This window comes from Lineus longissimus, chromosome 7 (assembly GCF_910592395.1).
Source record: "Lineus longissimus chromosome 7, tnLinLong1.2, whole genome shotgun sequence".
Taxonomy (NCBI): domain Eukaryota; kingdom Metazoa; phylum Nemertea; class Pilidiophora; order Heteronemertea; family Lineidae; genus Lineus; species Lineus longissimus.
The window spans coordinates 20,516,514-20,539,299 of NC_088314.1; the positions used below are offsets into that span (position 1 = coordinate 20,516,514).

The 22,786-nt window shown below is 41.9% G+C and overlaps 2 protein-coding genes across 6 annotated transcripts; one reads left to right on the forward strand and one right to left on the reverse strand.

Annotated features, from left to right (window-relative positions):
• Window positions 1-168: 168 nt before the first annotated feature.
• On the forward strand, window positions 169-8,311 carry LOC135491069 (myotubularin-related protein 14-like). Of its 2 annotated transcripts, XM_064776713.1 has the most exons (14): window positions 169-362; window positions 626-682; window positions 1,030-1,127; window positions 1,374-1,724; window positions 1,842-1,986; window positions 2,421-2,498; window positions 2,784-2,847; window positions 3,215-3,377; window positions 3,711-3,747; window positions 4,109-4,170; window positions 4,354-4,554; window positions 4,793-4,975; window positions 5,524-5,640; window positions 6,114-8,311. In XM_064776713.1, exons 1-14 carry the CDS (start codon window positions 264-266, stop codon window positions 6,310-6,312), a joined length of 1,854 nt encoding a protein of 617 aa, XP_064632783.1. In that variant the 5' UTR covers window positions 169-263; the 3' UTR covers window positions 6,313-8,311. The 2 variants fall into 2 exon arrangements, with proteins under 2 accessions (XP_064632783.1, XP_064632784.1); XM_064776714.1 differs by lacking the exon at window positions 5,524-5,640.
• Window positions 8,312-9,806: 1,495 nt separating this feature from the next.
• Window positions 9,807-22,757, reverse strand: LOC135491128 (uncharacterized). Of its 4 annotated transcripts, XM_064776797.1 has the most exons (16): window positions 22,604-22,757; window positions 21,537-21,580; window positions 18,684-19,507; window positions 17,353-17,557; window positions 16,972-17,195; window positions 16,672-16,832; window positions 16,087-16,546; window positions 15,514-15,753; window positions 15,051-15,252; window positions 14,650-14,797; window positions 14,128-14,514; window positions 13,683-13,872; window positions 13,362-13,512; window positions 13,005-13,154; window positions 12,482-12,588; window positions 9,807-12,338 (listed from the first exon to the last, which is right to left on the reverse strand). In XM_064776797.1, exons 3-16 carry the CDS (start codon window positions 19,474-19,476, stop codon window positions 10,909-10,911), a joined length of 4,848 nt encoding a protein of 1,615 aa, XP_064632867.1. In that variant the 5' UTR covers window positions 19,477-19,507; window positions 21,537-21,580; window positions 22,604-22,757; the 3' UTR covers window positions 9,807-10,908. The 4 variants fall into 4 exon arrangements, with proteins under 4 accessions (XP_064632867.1, XP_064632869.1, XP_064632866.1 ...); XM_064776799.1 differs by lacking the exon at window positions 21,537-21,580 and having other exon boundaries at window positions 22,647-22,757; XM_064776796.1 differs by lacking the exon at window positions 21,537-21,580.
• Window positions 22,758-22,786: the final 29 nt, after the last annotated feature.

Here is a 22,786-nt window from a genome sequence, read left to right on the forward strand (position 1 = left end):
CGGTTCCTTCTTTGTAGAATTGTCAGGGAGCGAAACAACCACAGTTCAAAATTTCTTACCTCGCTTCCAGGAAATTTTCGAGTCTGACAGGTGCTGCCATCTTCCGGGTGCGGTGAACACCATGCAACGCTAATGCGCATGCGTAGTCATGAGTGTGACAATATGCACGATATGGTCGATGTCAGAAAATAAATGTCAATTTTTCCTTCACTAAAAGCAGAATTGTAACCCTTCACACTAATTGATCACAAGAACTGAGTGTGATGTCAGAAAGCGGAGATATCCTGCGTGTGGAGGATATCCATAAACTTTTGGAAAACTTTTCAAAGAACGCGTACAAAGCCAAAGAGTCTGATATTTTTGTAAGTACAGTAGTAGGCCTATATAGGTTTTCACTTCATGTGACTTGGTCGTTCATTCGTTGGATTCATGCATTTTCGTACAGAATCCATAGTGCATTGATGTACTACATGTGAAGTGACAAGTTGGGTAGTGATAAAAGGAACATGAACATTTTTATGTCCAGTCAGTCTTTATACCTGTGACGCCCATACAATACAAAGTTAGCCTTAATTTTCATTATTCACCTCGCCTATGGAATCCATCATCTTGTTTCCACTTCCAGAGCGAGAAGGTTCAGAAACAATGTCTTGCATTGTTTGCTAAGGATTATAAATTCTCGGTAAGTGTGAAAGTTGGGGGAAAAACATAAGAACCTCTCTACTAAAGACACCCTTGCAACTGAGAAATGCTGCCCCTTTTAAGAGGTGTCCTGATTAGAGAGGTTAAATTCAGTTGGAATGACCAATTTGGGACCAAATGTAATGTCCCTGTTCAGAGGTTGTCCTCAATGAAGAGGTGTCCACTAGGGGGTTTCACTGAACATGGCTTATCTTTGGCACATGATAATGATGCCATTTAGTCACAGTTGATAAGTTTGCTTTATGCTGTGAGTAATGAGTGTGACCACTCACATGAAGTGTGATTGTGAAGTGGCCATAAACTACTTGAAAATAAACCTTTTTGCAGATAATCAACAACACAAATGGTGAATTATGTAGTCACTACCCATCACAGATAGTTCTTCTGGAGTATGAAAGGGATCAAGGTGCAAAAAAGGAACAGAGGTAAGGACTGGGAGTGTGCTGCAGACAGGTGATTCTTATCATACCAACAAGCATTATTCATTGCACAAAAATGTCTTATCGTGGGGGTCATTGCTGCGACACGCATAGTTCTTTACTGCAAGTGCAACATGCAATAAACATCAAACCTGTTTGTATCGTAGCCAGTATTATGGTTCTAGGTCAGGAACAACATTGTGTTCATATATGTAATGTTACACTTTTCTCATTTTCCCTGTTTACTTTCAGCGTTGAATGTATTTATGATTTACCCAAGCTGCGTGACCTGTTCACCAAGGCGAGGTTTGCTCGATGTCGAGCAAGATTTGCTGTTCCGGTCATTCTCTATGAGGGTAAACATATCTGCCGCTCAGCAACGATATCGGGTGGCGCAGAAATCTATGGGCGGTCAGGGTTCGACTTTTTCTTCACGGGCGGTGAGAGTATACCCGGTGAGGAGGCAGCATCGGATATGGGGAATACGGAGTGGCAGTTGTTCGACCGGATACGCGGGCAGGATATCCGGTTACTGAAGGAGCTTCAAGTCAAGACTATCTGTGATCTCATGGTCGAGAAGAAAAAGGTCAAATTTGGGATGAAGTAAGTGGATGTGTTGTTTACTATCATTTGAATCCCCATCAAATTTGGATCAATCATTGTCTGTCATTAGTGTTGTAGAATGCAAGTTATTTATAATTTGACCATTTGCCCTTTCAGTGTTACATCATCTGAAAAGGTGGACAAGGAGAATCGTTATTCTGACTTTAACATCCTGTGTACGCCGTATCCTGGCTGTGAATTCTTCCGAGACTGGAAGGACAATAATTACGCTGCAGAGGGCATGAAGTTTGATTGGAATCAGGTACATGCCATGTTTTGATTGTCGGCTTTTCGGAGATTCACGTTGCTTTTTTGGACCACGGAGAGCCCTAACTATGATTAAGCAGATTTAAGAGGAATTCAAACTATACACAACATAGAATTGTTCATTCTGACCTGGTAATTTCTAGTGCCAGGTCACCATGTCAAGTAGATGTCAATTATTAATTGGTGGATAGTGGTGTGTATGAATGAGGTACAATGGAACCATCCTAAGTGGACACCTCTGTTGTCAGGACACTCCATCCATTGGGGACAGTGGCCTCGGTCCAAAATGGGTCGTTTCTATACAGTCTGACCTGAATATAGAAATTCAAAAGAATTCAAACAGGGTTATAAATAAACTCTAATACAGCATATAAACATATCACTCAACTTTTCCAATGTCTAAATATCGCCCTTGGTCATATTTTTCAGGGTTATGTCGATTCAATATTGGATATTCCACCAGATTCAGTCACATCACAAGTTAAAGTGGACTGGAGTACTTACAAGGTGGGTGTGGCTCTCAATTGGAACCTTAGAGCAGCCTTGCAGCCTCGGTCATGTCTTTGGGAAAATCAAACAAAATTCAATATGTAGAATGTCTTGCAGTGTTATGAACAACGAATGCAATGAACATAGCCCGTTTATAAGTCACTATCTTCTTTGAGGCAATTAAATTTGACATGCTATCACTGTTTTTGAAAGTGGCTAAAATTTCCCTCAGTTTAAGAATCTGTAAATTGACTGGTTGATCAAATTCACTTCCCTTCTTATCATGATTTCCTTGTTTTTCAGGAGTGGGACCTCGTCCGACTTACACAGACTTATATAAAATTACTACTGAAATACGTCGCAGAAGGTACGTGTTAATACCAAATCTTGATTATCAGTTGTCGTTATGGCATTAACACGGCCTTGAAAAGGTACACACCATGCTGTCCCATCTGTTGGAATTTATCAAAAATCTGCTGCCCCAATGGCCATTGAGCGGAGTTATCCTTCATTCCAGCAAAACATATTGTTTAGAAACTCACCGAAGCTTACAGGAAAATCAATTTACCATTGGTGATATCTTCTGAAAACATTGACAAAGAGTAATGGATGTTTCCCGAACATTTTCGTGAGTTTGCATACTAGACATTGTTGTTGGACTGTAGACTACTTCCAAGACTCTCCATCAGATTCTACAATACATTGTACTTGCATGTTGTGTTGTTGTCTTGCAGGCGAGGGTGGCTTACTGGTACATTGCATCTCTGGCTGGGACCGGACACCTTTATTCATCTCACTGCTGCGGTTATCACTCTGGGCCGACGGGGCCATCCATACGTCACTAAGTGCCATGGAGATACTCTATCTAACACTCGCCTATGATTGGTATCTGTTTGGGTAAGAAGCGTCCATTTTGCTTTTTATGCATTCCATATCTTGTGTCCATCAGAATGTGGAGACCAACAGAGTGATGATAGATGTTTAAAATCGCCTTGTTCCACTGCCAGAGGTTCATCTTTCCAGTTGGCTGCTGGCCAAAAACAGACAAATCCTCTTCTGAAAAACCGACAGTGAAGCTTTGAAGAATAAACCTTTCCTAGAGAAACTTGTGTAATAAGACATCCATTAGAGTCGTGCAGAAGAATTTGCGTTTATTCTAAAAGATCTGGTGTGGATTTTGTGACTTTTGCTTGTGAACTCTCCATATCCCCTTCTCTTGTCTCATTGCAGTCATAATCTGCCGGACAGACTTAACAAAGGAGAGGATGTAAGTTGAGTTCAAAGTTTCTTTTTATACTCCTATTTCCCTGAAACATTTCGTGAGTGAGAGAGGAGACAAGTCATTCAGGTCGCTCTAAGTCCTAATGAAAAGCCAACCCTGCCATTACTTTCTAAAAGATCTTTGAATGGTGTTTCCCATAGTCTTCAGAGCATATCAGCAATACAGTAGTCAGCCCTTCCCAAGTTTGGCAAGACCACGGCGTGTTTCCTTCTGTTTTCTTCAAAGTTAGTGGACTATCTTTGGATCACCAGTGACCAAGGGTCATAAGATTTCAGTCAACTAATCTATTGTTGTGAAAATCCAATCTTTGTGCAATTTACCAATCAAAATTTATTCTCTATTTCAGATCTTCCTTTTCTGTTTCACCTTCCTTAAACATTTGACGTCAGAAGAATTTTCTGTAAAACCGTGAGTATTTGTGTTTTTGATTGTCAACTTATATTGTTGTTGTTGCTTAATATTTAGCCCCCCCCCCCCCCCCCCCCGTCAGCATAAAATACATTGTAATACAAAGGATTAACCCTCTGTGTTTGGCTCCCACGTATTTTATGCTCGATTTATACATAATTCCTGATGTAACTTTCTTTTCAGGAAGCGAATAAGATCAACTAGCCGTACAGATTCAGAATGCAATTTTGACGGTGTGCTCTTGGACAGCGACAATCCGACTGCGTGTAGCAATTATAGAGGGAGCAATGCGAGTATCAACAGTACGGGAAGTCTCGGTAGCAGCTGTGATAACATCATGGTCTCCGCGCCAGAGGATGAAGTCACCATGACGCATGCCAATGGGTACGCCGAGAATAACATCTGGTGGAAATATTCACCAAGCTCATTTATCACATGTTCCAGATTGAACTTAATTTCATACTTAAAGCTGTGAAGTTTTCACTGCCCACTGATCTGACCCTCCAGCTCCTACAGTCCGCCTTTAGACGAGATCTATCCAACGAGACTTTGATTTTAATGCGATTGATTGCACATTTTCCTCATAAAATCTTAAAACTGATGTTCATATTTCAATTTTCAGTAACCCCAGTGTGTCTTATTCAACTATTCACCGGCGGTCTCCAATAAACCGGATCGTGGGTGGAGTCTGTGATGTACCGAAACTTGGAGTGAGTGGCCACAGTCTGGCGATGAGTATTCCTGTAGCTGTGCCCTCGGCAATAAACAAAACACAATCGAATTCGGGATCGTCCGTTTGTGGAAGGTGAGAACTGGTTTTATACAGTGTTAGTTCTTGATGATGGGCACATGATAATGATATTTTTGGATGGCCCAGTGGTTAAGGTGTCCGCCTCGTGAATGTCGAAGGTTCGCTGGTGACCTCTTTCCGATGTGGTCGGTTGGTCACCAGGCACCTGGCATTAGAGAGTTTAGGAGTAAAGAGTGTCTCATAAGCCAATACTGGCTGGACCTTTCATCAGGGGTGACACTATGATAAACAATTCTTTACTCTAATAATGTGTTTGTTTCAAATTTCTTTGCAAATTCATAATAATCCGGCTTCTTATAAACTTTGATGTTTTTTGGGTTGCAAGATTTATTTGAAATTACATCATCCTTCCCTTCTGCTATTTCCACCATCATTTCATAATCCACTTTCCCTTGCTTGAAACCTAGCAAAATGAATGTCTTCCATCAGTACTTTATGACCAGTCTGTTGCTATCCACCCTTGCCGGCAGTGCCGTCTTCTCAATCAGAACTTGTAGTCGTAGAAATCAACACATTTTTCAAGGTCCACTTATTTTTTTTAGCTGGCAAATCATATCTGGTAATGGAAGTTTACGAGGTACAACATCGTCGTATGAGTCGCCTCGGTCATCCTCGTCCGATTACTCAAATATTAGTGGACACAGTTCAAGCTGTTGTCAGTAAGTACATGTACTTCACTGTTAACAGTGTTCATCAGTGTTCAAGAGTGTTCCTATAGGTAGTGAAACTGAGTGTTGACATTCAATGATAATATGAAACTTGCCCATCAACCTGATATGCCTGGACTACTCCTGTAAATGATTACAGTTGACGGTCGCTACTATCTCCAAATCTTCACTGCAAAGAACATTTTGTGTTCTGCCATGATCTGAAATCATCTCCATTTTCAACCCAGAGACTTCTCCCTGCATTTCTCCGCATCCGTCTTCATTTATTCTGCTTGCGCTTCTTGCAATTTTCCTGAATTCATTCGGATACTCGTTTTTACTTGAGCGAAAAACCTCTCATAATGCCATTTTGGCCAAATTCATCCTCTGAAGGACATCAATGACAGCGCCATTGCATATCAGATGTTGTAACTAGCAGGTGAAAACAAGCCATTCATGAGTAAACTGACTGGTCCATTTTCCAGATACCACGAGACGACCGACATGCCTGATGACAACCCAAGAAAGAAACGCCTCGACGTAGTCTGGCGTTTGTTCCGATCGATATATGCGGCCACTGGTGACTTCCGGAACGGCTCAGAAGGGGGCGGTATTGGTGGCTTATTGGATCACTTCGCCGAGAAAGTCGGGTTTCGAACGCGGCCAGGGATGGCACCGTTGTGATAAAAATGGTGCCTAGGTATATGATGTGTTTGTAAAGTATGTCTACAGAGCAGGTGGTGACTGTCGTTTATGTTACGAACATCGGCTTTTTTCCATCCCAGATATGCTACCCGAGAACTACGATGCATGAATGTACGTAATGTATCACAAGACCACTCATTTGAGAAGACGTCGCGATTTCTTTGCTGAAATTATGTAGTTATTTATCATTTATTCGTCTGTGAAGATTTCATGACTTCATCTTCTGAAGAAAGGGTTTAAATCCATCGAGTGAGGAATTCTGTATCTAAAAGTTTACAGAGGAATCTTCCAGCCGAGCTGTTGTCTCATAACATTGAGACTCGTGTAAACGATGGTCACCACCTGCCTTCAGGGAGCAGCACTGCCTTAGATACGTAATCCATTGAAAGAGAAACTGAGAACTATGACGTTGTTGAAGAAGTTGGGTTCCAAACTCAGACTGGGGTGTTGCGAGTATTATAGTTACGGTGGGGCGAATAATGGCCCCCTGGACGGCAACTCAGGATTTTCAGTAGGATATTTTATTTGCTATATATTGGATGGATAGAAGAAACCAATGAACTGGGATGGCTCCAGTATGACGAAAATGGTGTTGTGATCGGGGCTATCCTCGGGTAGAGTTGGGGTGAATGTTATTTTGGTTCATATTCTTCATCAGCAGTTGGTACTGCTGTATACCATCAACTGTGAAGCGTACTTATCATGGCGATAGTCCAGATATTAAAGTTTGAGGTTCATTTGATGATGTTTATTCTGCACAATTAGTCTAAGTGCTCATATCATACAAGTGAAAACCTATTGACTCGGTCAAACTTAAGCCTTTTTAAAAACAGTTCAATTTGTGATCATATAGTTTGTTTGATTAGGGCCTATACTCTAAAGTATGAAATGTGCTTACCAAAACCATACACTAAAAACTTGTAATTTCATTGCGGTGATTCAAACGAATCATCTGGTTACGGGAGACAATAGACCCTTTGTGGCTGGTGAAATGGAGGGGGAAAGAAACAGAAAGGAGTGCCTTTTAGCCTTCTAAATCTGTCTGACGAAGGATTCCAGCGGGTTTATTGTTGTTTTCCAGCAAGATGTTTCCTGTGTGTTAATTTGATATACCAAACTTCCAAGTTCATAAAGGCACTGAGGGTAACAGCATCTTGGTAGGCGGCGCTGATTTTCACGAGGGTATGCGTCCAATGACGTCAGAACTCAGACAAAGTGACGTCACATCTCTTGTCGCAATAACACATTACCCTAGTGACAGTCAGAGCCACCTAGCGGCAACTGTAGTTCTGCCTGTACCCTATTGATTCTGATCTCATGTACCGGGTTATTTTCCTTGCTGAGACATAATTATTTACAATATCTTAACGAGTAGTGTACAACATAATCTTAGTTTTTGCTGCGTATATAATATTGCATTTATAAAGTGACTTGTTGATTTATGTTCAAGGTTTCCGTAAAAGTGGAAAGACTTTGGCTCATCATGTGTATATCGACCAGAGCTCACTCTTACTTATAAATATTGATTGGGCCAGTGGGCACCCAAGTTAGAGAGAAGCCTAGCACATGACCAGCGAGTTTCCTTTTTTGATTTGTAACTCACCTCTTCTTGTCTGCGGACATTGCCACTTCCAAATTTCTGACTCTCCCTGACCACTTTTTCAGCCATGTGCTAGCATCTGCTCTACTCTCTCTGTGATTATTTGTGATCTGATTTCCGAGTTAAGAAATTGTGTTGGGCAAAAATACCCCTGATCTGAAGTGACAGCAGTTTGAAACACCCAAAGATGGGATGAAGGTTGGTCAGTCAATGGGATTTTGTGGGAGTTGTCGAGGATTCGTGCAAAATAGTAAAGAAAGGGTAGATGCATGCCACTTTTAGGTTACTAGTAGTTGTGAATAATGTGTTCTGTCCTTTTATGTAACCCAAGGGTTAACCTGAAACCAAGTTTGATGTTATTATAAGGTTAAAAACCAACCTGTGTTGTTAAATGCACCTGAAATCCAAAATGTGTTGACTGACATGCTAAACTGTGCTACCCCCCCCCCCCCCCCCCCCCCCCCCCCGTTAGTTCACGAGTGTGCTCCCCTCTCCCCTCAAAAAAACACTTCACAAGCTCCACACGCACCACCACGAGTCCATCTGAACCTCTTGTCCGTCGTTATCATTTATTTTGCTGGATGGCGTCATGGTAGGTTCTAGTTGGAAGTTTGCCAAGCTGCCGTCGTCCATGTCTTGAGCATGAGACAATGAGAAAGATGCATCGTCTGCTGTCCTGGTTAAGTATTGTAAACACCAACCATGGACAAGACCACGTGACAAAAGGCTCAGCTGAACTTGAAACCTTGTGAAGTTATTGATATCTGTGTGACCATGTAGCAAGCTATGGCCTTTCCTATTGATCATTCATCTGGATGGATGAGTTGACTGGGCTTGAGATGACCCTGATTTGTACAGCCTTATTGTATTGTATGACCATAAATGGTCTGCTAACTCTAGTCATATTGTAACTGAAGTGATTTTAATCAATAGGCTCATCACTTGTCAACATCATTGGTATAATGTGTTTTATACATTTTTGAAAACATTGGGGCATGGAAAAAATGTACCAAGTGATCTTCAGGTTTTGGCCTCCACTCCTCTGCCTCTGACTTGGTTACTTATGTGGAGGCTCTGGAGGACCTCCGGATGTTCCAAACTGTACCAAATTTGCACACAGCACTCCCTCCACTTGAGGAAACCTACTCCATATGATACCTCCAATGATAAGAACTTTATACTGTTGGATATTGTGCCAGTGAAAAACTTATCATTATCATAAATGGCCTGCACATGTTTTATTTGCACAGAATACGATTATTTTTTTACAGGGTTGTTCTTCAATTCTGTTATGTAATTTATTGTAATGAGAACTCAAGAATAAACTGTCGAGTCTAATAATAGCGTCTTTATTCTTTTATCCTGACGTTTCAAGCTAGCATCGATTCTGATGGGCTGCTTTCCCTGGCATAGGCACCAAGGGAACAATGGCTCTGGAATGAACTCGAGACCTACTGCTTGTTAGGTGGATGTGATATCCATTTGGCAGTTGCCCTATCAACTTGAAGCAGCAAAGGGAAATTCCCTTTAGCTCGTCGAGGCCTCCAAGGGTACTAATAATTTGTTTAGATAGACAATGAATTAACCCTTTGTATCATGGAAGAACCCGGTTGTGAGGACACAACTTTCCCGAACAGGGGGAGTATGTAGTGGTGGCATCATTCCTGCAGCCCAGGCTGGAGGGAAATTCCCTTTAGCTCAGTCGGTAGAGTGATGGCCTTACAAGCGAGAGGTCCCGGGTTCAATCCCCGGTTGGACCTTTATGTTTTTCCTCTGTTACAAGAGCAAACCCAGGATTGATGAATTAGTCTTGCATCATATCAGTAATAGGGGGGCAATACATTGAGGAGGTGAACAATAAGACTTAGTGGTTCATTGGTATAATTTTCTTGGAATTGTAAGCACATTATAAACATAGGAATAGAGATATAGACAGTAAAGAACGCAAGTACATTTTGTGTCACATGACTCATGAGACAAAAGTTTTTAAGTGGAGATAGTAGAACATTGTAACAATATAGGAACAGTTAGGTTTCGCTTTACAAATAAAAGGTTGTAAGATGGGTATAGTAGAAAAAAGCACAGATTTCTTGCCAACCATTTTGAAATGACTGAATGGATGAGATTTGACATCTAAATCACATACATTCCCTAAAACTCGATAAATATTACAAAAACTTTACAAGATTGATACAGTACTATGATATAGACGGATAGAACTACAATATGGACGGATTAACCAATATCAGATCTACATTATCGCGACATGGACTGAGGCATCGTTGAGGTAAAGTCCCCCGAGAGTGATTCCTTACCAACAAATTTATCAATCATGACACAGTTTCACCAGAAAGTGCTCATTGAGAGCTCTCAAACCATCGGTCATGTCAATGAGTTTCGGGGGACAATTTCAATATCAAGAACTGACCAATTATGCCTTCAACCCTTACATCTACCCTACCCTATAGTATGACATACATAGATAATGTTGCACAACTTAAAAGTCCATATAAGTCCAACATTACGGTATGTCCTGAGAACTACACATGGAATATTCATGAAAAAACAATATTGACAGAAACAAACTTCTGCGAATATTTTAATCTAAGATCGTCACTTTGGCCCTGTGATCGTCATGGTAACTGCACATAAAGTGTAAACTTACACAACAGATATTTTGAGAAAACTCCTGGACGGATTATGACGTAACATTTCCACAAAATATTGCAGCAACACAACGCAATAAAAATTCTTAAAATAAAATCTAAACAAACTTCAACAAATGATCAATTCAAGTGATAGCCTCTGCCCTCAGAAGAGAACAGGGCTTGAGTAAGTGAGAAAAGGCCTGTCTCCACATTTCAGGATTCACCCTGCACATTTCACAAAAAATATGCGTGTGAAATATGCTGCATGAAACACAACTGTGGAGAAAGGCCGTTGGAGTACACAAGAGAGTCTGTTCATTGTCAATTTCAACAGTGACTTGTCACTGGCCGTGGTGCCTCCTCCTTAAAGGTAACACTAAGTTCACTCTTACTTTGTAGCTGTATCTCAGTGCCCTTCATGTCACTAGATGGTGCTGACCCACCCTGTTTCGTTTTCACAACCCGCTTCACCAGCTGAGAACGTTTCGGTGGATATGGGTTGCTCACTGTGGGGTAACGTCCTGGCACCTGGAACCAGGTTGAGTAATGCCGAACCTTTAAACTGACATCCCTAGGACATGCCGGTGGGCCCATCAATGACTTAATAGAACTGTGAGGGCCCTGGATTGTTATTGAGTTGCTCGGATCGATGGTGTGCGCACCCGGGATTCTACAGTGTGTACCGTGAATTGCTGAACTTTCGAAAGATTTATACGTTCCGTGTGAGCTGCAAAGACTGTGCGCACTATTTACCCTGGCCGTCAGGGATCTTGTCCGCATAGGCGTAGGGTTAATGAAGGTCCTTGGAATCACCCTGACAGGCGCTTCAGTAAAATACTCCGCATACGAACTCACAGGGGCACTTTTAGGACGCAGTTTACCCTGCTCAAGTCGATTTCTTCGAGAAAGTTTTCCACTTTCCTGAGTTTGCAACTGATCTGCATAACTTTCGACATAATGCGGCATATCTGAGTTATCAGAGTTGACAGCATTGGGAGGTTTGACATTAATCATTGGTCCGACTGCGAGTATGGCCTTCCTTGATGAAGGGGTTGTAGACCGTGGAATACTAAGACGTGCATTATTGACGCCGAGATCATCCTCGGGATCTGGATACCGCAAGCGCACATCAAAAGCATCCCGTTTGAGCAGACGCTGTTTATCACTTGAACCAGGCGACTGCCGATCACCTGATGAAGGCGAAGCTGGCTGTCCTAACTTTTTCTTACTGTCGGACAACTTCATCAAATCTTCAGAATATGACCGATTAGACATTTGTGAATCTTTCCCCGAATGTGACCCCCTCGGTTTTACTTTATGTGAAACTGCTTCTAATTCCTCCACATAGGTGTCGCTACCTGGTGCAGGTTTGGCTGTAGGTTCTGTCGGTGTCTCCACACGATATTTTGACGTCACCCACATCCCACTTGGAGTGCCCGACAGCCCTGGACTCTTTGAATATTTCGATAACCGTGATTTGCTGGGTCCTCCCTCCAACAAACTGGAGAGGTCATTTTCCCGCCAGGACATGCTGCTACACGGAAAATCCATTGTCCGTTTGTCAGTCGGTTTGGCTGGTCCGTAATCATATAATCCAAGCTTCAGAGTGATTCCAGTATCATTCAACTCCTTGCGTACTAATCTCGTGGAAGGGTGGTTCGGCCCCAGTTTCGTCGTCTTCACATCCAGCGCTCTCTGTAGCAGTAGTTTCGCTTCAGATTTGGCTGACAAGCTCCCACTCCTGTTCATCAGCTCACCTGAAAAGAAATTGAAAAATCATCACTAAAATGCCAAATTAGAAGTACGCAAAGGTTGCAATTTCACAAAGCAGCAAACAAAAATTGCAGCAAATTTATTCAGGTTTAGAGTTATCTTTTCAAGATTCAATGAGACCACTCACCTAGACTGGCTAAGGTCTCTGCAACAAGCACATGTCCATCTCCAAGGGAACGCTCGCGTATTTCCAGTGCTCTACGGAATAACGCCTCCGCTTCATCCCTGTTGAACCTGGAGGCCAAAACACAAAATAATCTTTATAGAATTCATTGTAATCAGGCTTCTGGCCACAAAGAAAGGGGAAGATGTTAGTCCTACAGGAGTCTCCCGATCCAGAAGAAGAGATTGTGTGTTCAGAGACCCACTCAGGAACTTTAGTATAGGAACAAACCAATCTCCTAACAGGAAAGCAATTGGACCAAGCATATTCACTGAGTCTCTCTGCCTTTTTCCTACTCCCACCCACAAGTTTTAAAATCAGAAATCTATTGTAAGCAATCACTGGGTTATGCCCCAGCTAAGCCAACACATAATACATTTCAGCTTGATTGTTGATCAAGTCATTTCAACATTCTTTATCAGCAGAAACCAATCCAAAATGGCCGCTCTGGTTGCCATCTTGGATTCATCAGATCCCCTGTACATACCCTTGTGTATTCTCCTTCATGCAGAGCAGCGCAGCCAGGTCTTGTAGAACCTTGGAAACCATGGTGTGTTTCTTGCCGTACCACTGTTCTCTCATCATGAGGGAGTATCGGTAACAACCTTCTGCCTTCAAATACTCTTGCTGGTGTAACCTGTAATGATTGATAAACTCATAAATAAGACAAGACTAATCGTGATCTTCTTCCAATTAAGTGCTTGACCTCAACGGAGTATGATCATGCAATAACTGGTCCACACTTTTCATGCCATTGGCATGACGTGGTCTAGTGGTTTGATTTGGAGCCCAAACAACCTCTCCCAGCTCAGTGGTAGCCTCTCGTTGCTGATCTAGAACTTACTTGAGCCTGCCTATGTGATGATGGACGCTAGCTCGGCCGGTCAAGCTGCCAACCTCGTCCATACACTCCAGCGCTCCAGTCAGGAGGTCGTCTGCTTCGTGGAGCCGACCAGACGCCAGACAATGGCAGCCGAGCTCATCCATGATGTGACCTGAAAGACAGAGTGCAAATAGTAAGTAATAACTATGGGAATGTTGATTTCTCTTTACCTGAACCACAACAAGATACACAACTCGAATATGGGTCGTCCTTTAATTGCTGACTCAGCAACCACCCCACAAAGACTACGCATATACATATAGCTTGTTAAAATGTCTTTACCTTTTCTTTCAATGACTTTATTAAGCTGATCATCAATCTCGGATGAGATCAGGATGTCACTGATGGTGTTCAGTGCCTTTTTTAACCAAAAGATGGCGGCATCCTGGTTTTCGTATTTGGCGTAGAGGTTTCCGAGCGCTTCTTGCACTTCACAATGCAGGGTTGACAAGTCGAAATCAAGGGGGTAGTTCTGTGAAGAAAACACTCAAGTTAAAAACAGCCAACTGACAAACGTTTTGACATCTTTTCTGTAATGTTATTGGTGGCGCAACTAGCCAAATAGTCAAGTTTATATGAGTAACTGACTAGTCTACCTCAGCCATCATTGTGGTTGGGGAAGGGAATGTCATCCATGTGACCCCATGAACTATTCCATGACTATTAAAAACAGCTACAGAGGAATTCATCTGACTCAGCAAAGAGAACGATTTGAACTAATCCTTACGTCATTCAAGCAGGTATGAGCATTCAGCAACATCCCGACAGCCTCGTCCCCATGACCTAGCTGAGACAGGAACAACCCGACATGGTAGGCGAGGTTTGCTTGCTGATGAGGTGAACCACTAGCGTGGTCCGCTTCCTCCTGGACGTCCGTCAGAAACGTCTGGCCTTCTTCATGGACACTCGCGTCATCACTCCCAGGATTATGGTCACTTCCATGATCTGAACTCTTTTTGTTCGAGCCTTCGACACTTCCTCCCTCTTCAATGACGAAGAGATCACGAGAGCTTGCATGAGTCATGATGATGGTGGGGATGTCCGGTCCCTTGGGGCCGAAAAGTCTAGACATGTCATCTGCTGTAAAGGTGTCCGGCATCACTGCATCCTGGGTCTAACAAAAACAAAAATATGTGAGAAAAAGTTGCAGTAAGGTTCACCTGAGAACACATTGAGAAACACTAGTTTCTAAAAAAGTGACTATTTGCTGTTTCAACAGTTCTTTTTGAAGATGTAAATTTCTGTTTACCTCGGAAATGGCCGGCTCTCTCCCCTCGACCATCTCAATGTAAACGTCTGCAGCACTGTAGCCAAACTGTTGAAGCAGACGACAGTAATGAAGCAGGTCCAGCTGTCGGCTGCTGCTCCGTGGCTCGGCATACATACACAAAAAGATCCTGTAAGATGAAGAAAAATCATTCAATTTTTCTTCCTTTCATCAGCCATCCATCTTGAATTATTGAGACCCCAGTCGCTTTAGCCACTACGTCTCAGACCCCACTCATTCTACTCAGGAACATTATTCTACTTTCCTTACAGAAAATGACTTATGTGGCAGAGAAAAATAGCATCAGTTGTAAAAGAACAAGAAGCTGTAGTGTAAAAAATATGCAAAAAAGTCAGGCAACTAATTGTATGTCTCCTACTTACTGTGGATCGGAGACAACACTACACAATCCGCCCATGTCCCCGTTGTGTTCCATATGGTAGGGCAGCTCGTCTGTCCGTCTGATGGAGTGAGGCTGGGCCAGAAAGAACGCCGCTAAATACCCATGATACCTCTGCTTATCGAGATTCCAAGAATTCGTCAGGCTATGTTTGGTGTTTGTATCCCCGGTCGGGATGACAGTACCTAGAAAGCAAGCAGTAACTTGAATAAGAGTTGTTGTTGTTTGAAAGAGTTTCAGGCAATTTATAAGGCTTACGTCTTAAAATGTTCTAATGTTAAAGGTTTCATTGACTGAACAGAACTTTCCCGAATACACTTTGCTCAAAGTGCTGCAGCAGTTAAGAAACACATCGCATCACTTCAAACAAAAGTGCGGAAAGAAAAAAGGCACTTGAATAGGTGATAGGATTACAATTTCCCCTAAACATGTGCCGGTTTACTCACCCAGAAGAGCGTATTCCACCGCCTCTTTACAGTGATGGTGAAAGTAGTTCAACAGCCCCCCAGGCCTCTCAATCAGCATTCCATAGGCTGCATTCCTGAATATTGCCCAATCAAGAGATGTGATCGCTGAATCGCCATAGTAACCAATTTGTCGAAGACAGGCTAGGATCTCGGCCTCGGTTAGTCCTTGTCTTGACACAGCCAGGAGACGAAGGGCGTCTGCTATCCAACCAGTGTACTCTGAAAAACAACAAAGAACTTTTAACTTTTTCCATGCAAAATGCACACTTTTCATCAAAATTACTCAAAATGTTGATTTTACTTTAAAACCACTCAACAAAATACAGATTTTCTATTAAAAGTACTCATCAAATTTGATTTTCAATTGAAAACATTCATCAAAATGTCAAAATGACAACTTTCCAATCTTAAAACCAATAATCAATATGTTGTCTTTCCATTGAAATCAAAGCTTAGACCGTTCCTGATACCAAAGTGTTGGCATTGATTCTCCATTGAGTTTGCAAAAACTTGTCTGAACATCTGCTTTATCCTCCAATGAATTGTTCTTACCGAAGTCAGGTTGCTGTGTCAAGGTTGGTGCCATCTCCGTCTTGGGCATCGGTTCACTCGTCCAGCTATACTCAGAGATCCACCGCTGAATAATCTTCGCCCACAAATCTCGCAAACTGCTAACCTCCAAATACGTCTCCAAGTATTGTTCGATCAGCGTATAAACCTGATAGAGACGAAATTCTCCCGCGAGAGCGTGTAGATACATTGGCCTATTCGCGTGTTTACAGTCCAGGACTGCTTTGAACGCCCTCTTTGGGAGATACTTTGAGTACATGTTTGTCATGAATTCCTGCGTGAGCTTCAGGCGCTGTGGCCTCTCTTTGAATAGCGGTAACGAGATGATATCAGCATCGCGTCTTTTTGATAGTGATTTGAAGGAGAGGTCAGTGGACGAGGTCGTCATGATGACCTTGACCTGAGGGGGCAGTGGTAACGGAAGCCAGTCCATCTCTTTAATCTGAAAACCAAACAGGTGGCATTTCAATTTCTGATAGAGCTCTACTTTCAGTTGTAGCTATAGATCAACTAATTTCAGAACAAAATCCGACAATTCCCCAAATGGTTGGGTGTCATTAGAATTACCTGTTTCTGAGTCAGTCCACAAGTACTGCGAAGTTCATCCACTCCATCAATGACCAACACACATGGACCGAGTGAGACTGCCGCCATTAAAGTCTCGCACGTCAATGAGAAGTTCTCTAAATCGTCTGCCTGCCACGTTTTTTGGAGGTCTTCATCAGTGACTGAAAATATGAGAAATAAAATACTGAAAGCTTTGTTATCACTTTTCGAGATGTTATCAAAATAACGATACCTATGGCGATACCTATGGTCAGCCGTTTAATATGATCATTTTTTAATGGACAATGTCTCGATCCTTACATTCAGGCATGAACTCTCTCTTCAATTCCCGGGTAGCTCTCCTCATAAACGCGGCAATATCAAAACTTGCGAGGCTTGATCCAACCAGCATGCTGATGACTTTGATATCAGGATATTCGTCGATGAAATCATTCAACCAGTTGACGACCATCGCTGACTTGCCGTAACCCCGAGGCCCGGCCAGGACTAACAGGGACTTGTACTTGATCTCAATAGGCTTATACCTGAAGAATAAAGATCTTGTTAACCCTTCACATTCAGAACAAACTCAATTTTAATTGACTTTGGCAAAAATGTCTTCCAATTCCTCGTTGATAACATGATCGTTTTGGGCAGTGTAAGCAAAGCAACTTGCCAAAGGCTACAATCATTGCAACTTACTTCCTCATCTTGGTAGCATAAGAGAACTTCGATAGATTGAGGATATTTTCCAATTCCTCGTTGATAGCATGGTCGTTATGGGCAGTGGATGCAAAGTGTGTCATCTCCACCATCACATCATCCATCTCGGGGGTGCACACGAAGTTCTGCGTTCGACTTTGAGCAAACGCTTCGTTGGAGATTATTTCATGGAATTCTTCAGAATCTGAAGAAACAAGAACAATTATTTGTGATCTGTTTGTAAAATCATAAATCAGTGTAGGATACTATAGTCAGTGTCGTTTAAAAAAAGCATTTAAGAAAGCATCTCATCATGTACTTTTTGTGTTGTATAGACTTTCATGTTGTGGACTTCCCCTTTTAATTTGAGCCCACAGAGCAGGTGGAAACTCCTGGTTGGAAGTCTGAATCAAGTAGGCCTATGTGAGGAAGGACACGTCACTCGATCGCACATGGTGCGCTCGATGACATTAGAGAAGCCACAGCTGACATCGTTGGCCGATCGGGTCTGATGATCATAAAGTCTGATTCAAGTTAACTTGAGTTCACTTTATGTACATTGAGTAGTGCATGGTCTGTACTGTTTCAGGTCAAATTAAAAGTTGGATCTAACTTCATGTAAGCAGATGTGGTGATATGATTTTGTATGGAAAGTGTAGAACTGAGAGATGTGCGTACATGATAATTTTGGTCAATGAATGGAGTCCATAGATGGAGTCAATGAAGCAGAGATAGAAACACATGTCCACAGATGTAAGGCAGAATCACTTTGTGAAAGATATGACGTTATGATTTCATTGATTTTGAAAATGTAGCAACTGAGAGATGCAATCTGATACATGTAATTCCATTTAACTGAGTTACTGAAACATCTGTCAACAAATACAGGCAGTGATTATACAGCAAAGAGCCTATCTATCTAAGGCAGTTCGCTTAACAATTTAAAAGCCATTATTGAAGTGATTGATCTGTTTGGGTGAAACCAATAGAAACTGCATTGATCTGCGTCAATAAGCAAATAGCCTATGCCGTGGAAAATGGCTTTGTGTTCGTTATTTGGCTTTTATTGTCTTGCCAGGTGAATTGTCAATGTTGAGGATGGTGACTTTGACTTCATAGGTTGGCCTGACGGAAGATTTATCAGATCCTGGTAGTACCACGTCATCTTTTAAAACTACGAGTAGTAGGACTTGGAGACAACCTACATGTATCATCTAACATGTCACTAACTGATCATATTCATAACCAAAAATCTGGAGCAAAAGCTGAGGTCATTTTAAAAAGGGCAATACCCAAGGACTCAAACTGACAAAAAATGATCCAATGCTTACCTCTCTCAATGAGAGCTCTTGGCAGTGGTGGGTACAGAGTATTGATAACTTCCATCCAATCTTCACTAACGACGTTCGCAAGATCCTCCAGCGTCCGGAAATACTTCACCGACAGCCCCTTCTTGACGATCCTCGATTTCAAATCTCTGATCTTCAGATTTGCATACTCAGATTCGCTTTGAAAGTCTTGTAATTTTTCTTCCCGTTCGACTTTCGGCAGATCCAAGAACAAATCGTCCTCATGTTCCGCTTGACGGAAATAAAAGAAACAATACTCATCATCCGTAAAGAAAGCTGCTTCAATGATTTCAATTTCCGTCAAGCTGCATAATTGGCGGCCATCTTTTAGCACCCAGTGATAACCGCCAGTGTCTGCAATCATGAAGTTTTTGTCTACCCAATCACAATCGTCTTGTAAGTCGTCATATGTTTTCGGTAACGGTGCGGCATCCTCCGGGCGATGATAGCCGTAACATTCCCCAAGGAGACATATGAAGAACGGCGACGACTGAACAATCTTGTCTAAACTGAGTTCCAAAACATTGCCATCTTTTGCGTATTTGTCCCTTGCAGTCCAGCGGAGATCAACGGCGGAAAAATATGTCCCCCTTTCTTTGCAGACTTCATCTAAGGCGGGAAATACTGTCCTCATCAAAAAATCCCTCTCAGCATTGAAGTCGTTTGGTGTTGACGTAATATAGGGTCGTATTGGATGACGATAGGTGAACTTGGTGTCTTGGTGATGCCCGCCAACGTCAGGAGGGGCCACAGGGGCGTTACCCTCCATTACCATGGTGTCGTCTTACTCCTGTTAGTGGTCACATCTGAAGAGACAAGATGGTACAAAGTATAAATGATAATAAACTGTGAACATTTGTTTCAACTCTTTCTCAGGTTTGAGCTGCAAAGAGTCCAATTGACTGTTCTTTCACAATGCCATAGGCCCTTTATGACTGAGGCCAAAGGATCATAGATTTATACATTCTTTTTAGTTCCACCTTGGTTGGTATAATCTTTGGAAAGCTTTAGCCAGATCGCACGCCCAGAGTTTAGATCAGTCCTAATCCTGGTAAATCTAAAGTCCTGCGGTGCTTCCGATCAGCACAAGTCTTTAAACCACCATGTGTCCTTATGATGGCTTATAAGCATCGCAGACAAGTGATTCTTATCGCCTTCCAGCAATGAGCGATCAACAGATTTCTTATCTACAGGAAAATTTAGTGCAAGTTGGCCAAACGGTTTGTGACTGGTGACAAAAGTCACCAACATAGAACAACATGAATACCACCAACCTTACAAACACGCAACTCTCTCAAACTTTTACAGAATACCTCAAATGCAATCCAAAAGTTTATCCATACGCAACAATTCGTTGTCAATAGAAACAAGCCTATACTGGCAACCAAAGTGCGACCAGACACGAAGTTAAATAAAAAGGGAAGCCTATGACCTGAATATGCACAGGCCGGAGAGTTCATTCAAATAACTCTCCCACTGAACATATCCCTGAATGCATGTTTTTGAATGGAGTGGATTACTTTCATGAATTTTTCATGAAAATATTGAATCGTGATATTGTTGAGGCGTGTATTATGATTTGTGTAAATGCCCATGCAGATGTTGTCAAATAAGCCACGGCACTTGAATAAAACATGACTGTGCCTTTAAATTGCCCTTTAGGAGACATCTGTGTGGGGTAAGCCAGTTAACACTCTGCCCCTGGACTTGGAATCATTATGAGAGTAACTTCAGAACACGTAATCAATGTCATCACAAAAATGGCACATTTACATGAGTAGTAGTTTTGAAAGTCTCATGACACTTTCTGTGTCTGTGCACTTTGTAAAAGGTGTTGCCCTTACTCTTTGATTCTTGTGGAAAGATATGACATTTCATTCGATAAATTTCCTCAAATGAAGATGACCATGAGAAGAGGTTCCACAAGATGACTCTTGGGATCTTATATTATAACTGGAATGAATAGGCTGGTCTGGAATACACTACAGAGCAGCCAGTGTCGGTGAGGTTCTGAGGGTAGAATACCTACATGATGAGCTAAAACTTGGCAAGCTTTTGTGCCGGACTAGCATGACAGAACGAAGGTTATCAATTGATTATCTGTGACCAGAACTGACAGATATCATCCCAGCATGCTTCACACAAGCAATATCAATATAAACTACTCATTGTGGTGGAGCACTGGATGACCTTTCAAGCATCCTACTGGCTGAGCCAGCATAGCCGCTCACTCTATCTAACTTCAGCAGTGTATGCTGCTAACTTGCTTAGAAATGAATATGTCATCTTAAACTAACTCTTGTATTTAGTTAGACCTACAGCACTACCATTGCTCAACAAGTAAAATATTTAGCTTTCTCACCATAGCACTGAACAGCTAAAAGACAGTTTGTGTCAGGTCAACTTGACAGAGACACCACTACATGATCAGTAGGTGTTGTGAAGATACCTCCACTCCAGTTAGGGCGAGGGAAGTGTGTTTAACATGGGGATATGACCAAATGTTATGTTAGTTCTAGTAAATTTGATTGTTATTTCAATCCACAATTTTGTTGAGTTCAGAGTATATTTGAGTGACGGTATTAACATTGCATAAGAATCACTTAACAAGTTTTTATGCAAATATACTATCTTTGCCAAAGTGACAATATGGCACCCAATGGATAAGGAAAATTGAAATGGCAGCTATCGCCCCAACACACTACATATAACAAGCCCCATAATTACAATAATGACCATACATCACTGTTCCGTGGTTAAAACAAATCGTCTGATTTTTTACAATGAGGTCACAAGAAGGCAAAAAGCAGTCAGCCAACATTGATTATCCCTTACCTTGTGCAGCTACTAATTTTCCATGAAACAATCGCCGAAACCAACTCACCCAAAATATGAAAAAATCAAAATGAGACAATCTTCAGCCCGTGTATTATTACCACAAAGAGCATTGACCATGTTTCCACAAGTGGTCCTTACTTACATGGTGGTTAAACTCAAAGTGATCAAAAGATCATAAGCCCATAGACCACTCTTGGAGTAATCCTCTTAGTCTTACTATCTTAAAAAGCATAGGCCTATTGGCCAAAATGGTAATTTCTGCCTGTAGCTTAGACCTAATTTTGTCCAGGCTGACCCCTGGCAAAAATTAATCAGCGGGATTTGTCAAGGGCTATTAGAGGATTAATAAACAAATAAGTTTAAAGCTGAACTTATGGAGAAAGGTTCAGAAAAATCCTTAATCTATTTCTTGGCTTATTTCAAAATGCTGATCAGCTCCCAGTTGAGTTTTTTTATGCGAGGAGATCCTCCTCTATCTATAAATATATTTATTATGACTTAAGCATTGGACTAGGTAAAATAGGGAGCAATTGTTTCTTTTGCAGAAATTGAACCTGAGGGGACAAAATACGCCCTTCTAGTTCTACTATTGTCGCACGATCAATGGGAATCTAGCTAAGGGCCAAGCATTTCAACTGGGCTCTGGTTTGTCATCAACACATCAGACTATTGTAAGCTTAAGATTGCAGCAAATCACATCTGGCCAAGCCCTTGGACAGGATTAACTCAATATTCCGATGTGTCCAGCAGCAGACAACGGTGACCCCTACCCAGGGCCAGGGTCTGGCGATGCTGTCGTGTCGAGGATTCATCGGGCATGAGAATGAGTTTTTAAAAAGCCTCAGCACCACGACCTAAATAGAGAGAGACAGACGGCCTTGGTGGGGAGGCTTCTTAAACTCATTCAATTGCTCAGTTGATTGCAAGATTTTGTCACTGGGGGACAGTGTGAATGCAATTTATGCATGCATTCACTTGAATTGCATTCCATTTTCATGATTTTAAATTTTTTACCAGACCTTGAAAAACCCCCGCAAAAAGATGGTGTAAGCAAAATATTGTACCTTTCTTGATAATTTCACTTAGTTCTATGTGAACATCACATACTCCTAGGTTGTCATGCACCGTCCCATTCAAATTGGAGGTTTAATTAGTGCTCAAAAAAGGTAAACAAACAGCTTATTAGCACATGGCTTCCTTCACAACCAGAACCCGGAAGTGAATCCAAGCACGCGCAAGTGCCCGTC

Bases quoted from the DNA above. Each gene is read 5' to 3' on its own strand.
- LOC135491128 (XM_064776799.1), bottom strand. From the start codon at position 19,476: ATGGTAATGGAGGGTAACGCCCCTGTGGCCCCTCCTGACGTTGGCGGG. The intron at 15,253-15,513 runs GTGAGTAAACCG...CTTGCTTTCTAG, and splicing joins GGTGGAATACGCTCTTCTGG to GTACTGTCATCCCGACCGGG. The intron at 13,155-13,361 runs GTAAGTTCTAGA...CAATCATTACAG, and splicing joins CATCACATAGGCAGGCTCAA to GTTACACCAGCAAGAGTATT.
- LOC135491069 (XM_064776713.1), top strand. From the start codon at position 264: ATGTCAGAAAGCGGAGATATCCTGCGTGTGGAGGATATCCATAAACTT. The intron at 1,987-2,420 runs GTACATGCCATG...CATATTTTTCAG, and splicing joins TGAAGTTTGATTGGAATCAG to GGTTATGTCGATTCAATATT. The intron at 4,171-4,353 runs GTGAGTATTTGT...CTTTCTTTTCAG, and splicing joins GAAGAATTTTCTGTAAAACC to GAAGCGAATAAGATCAACTA.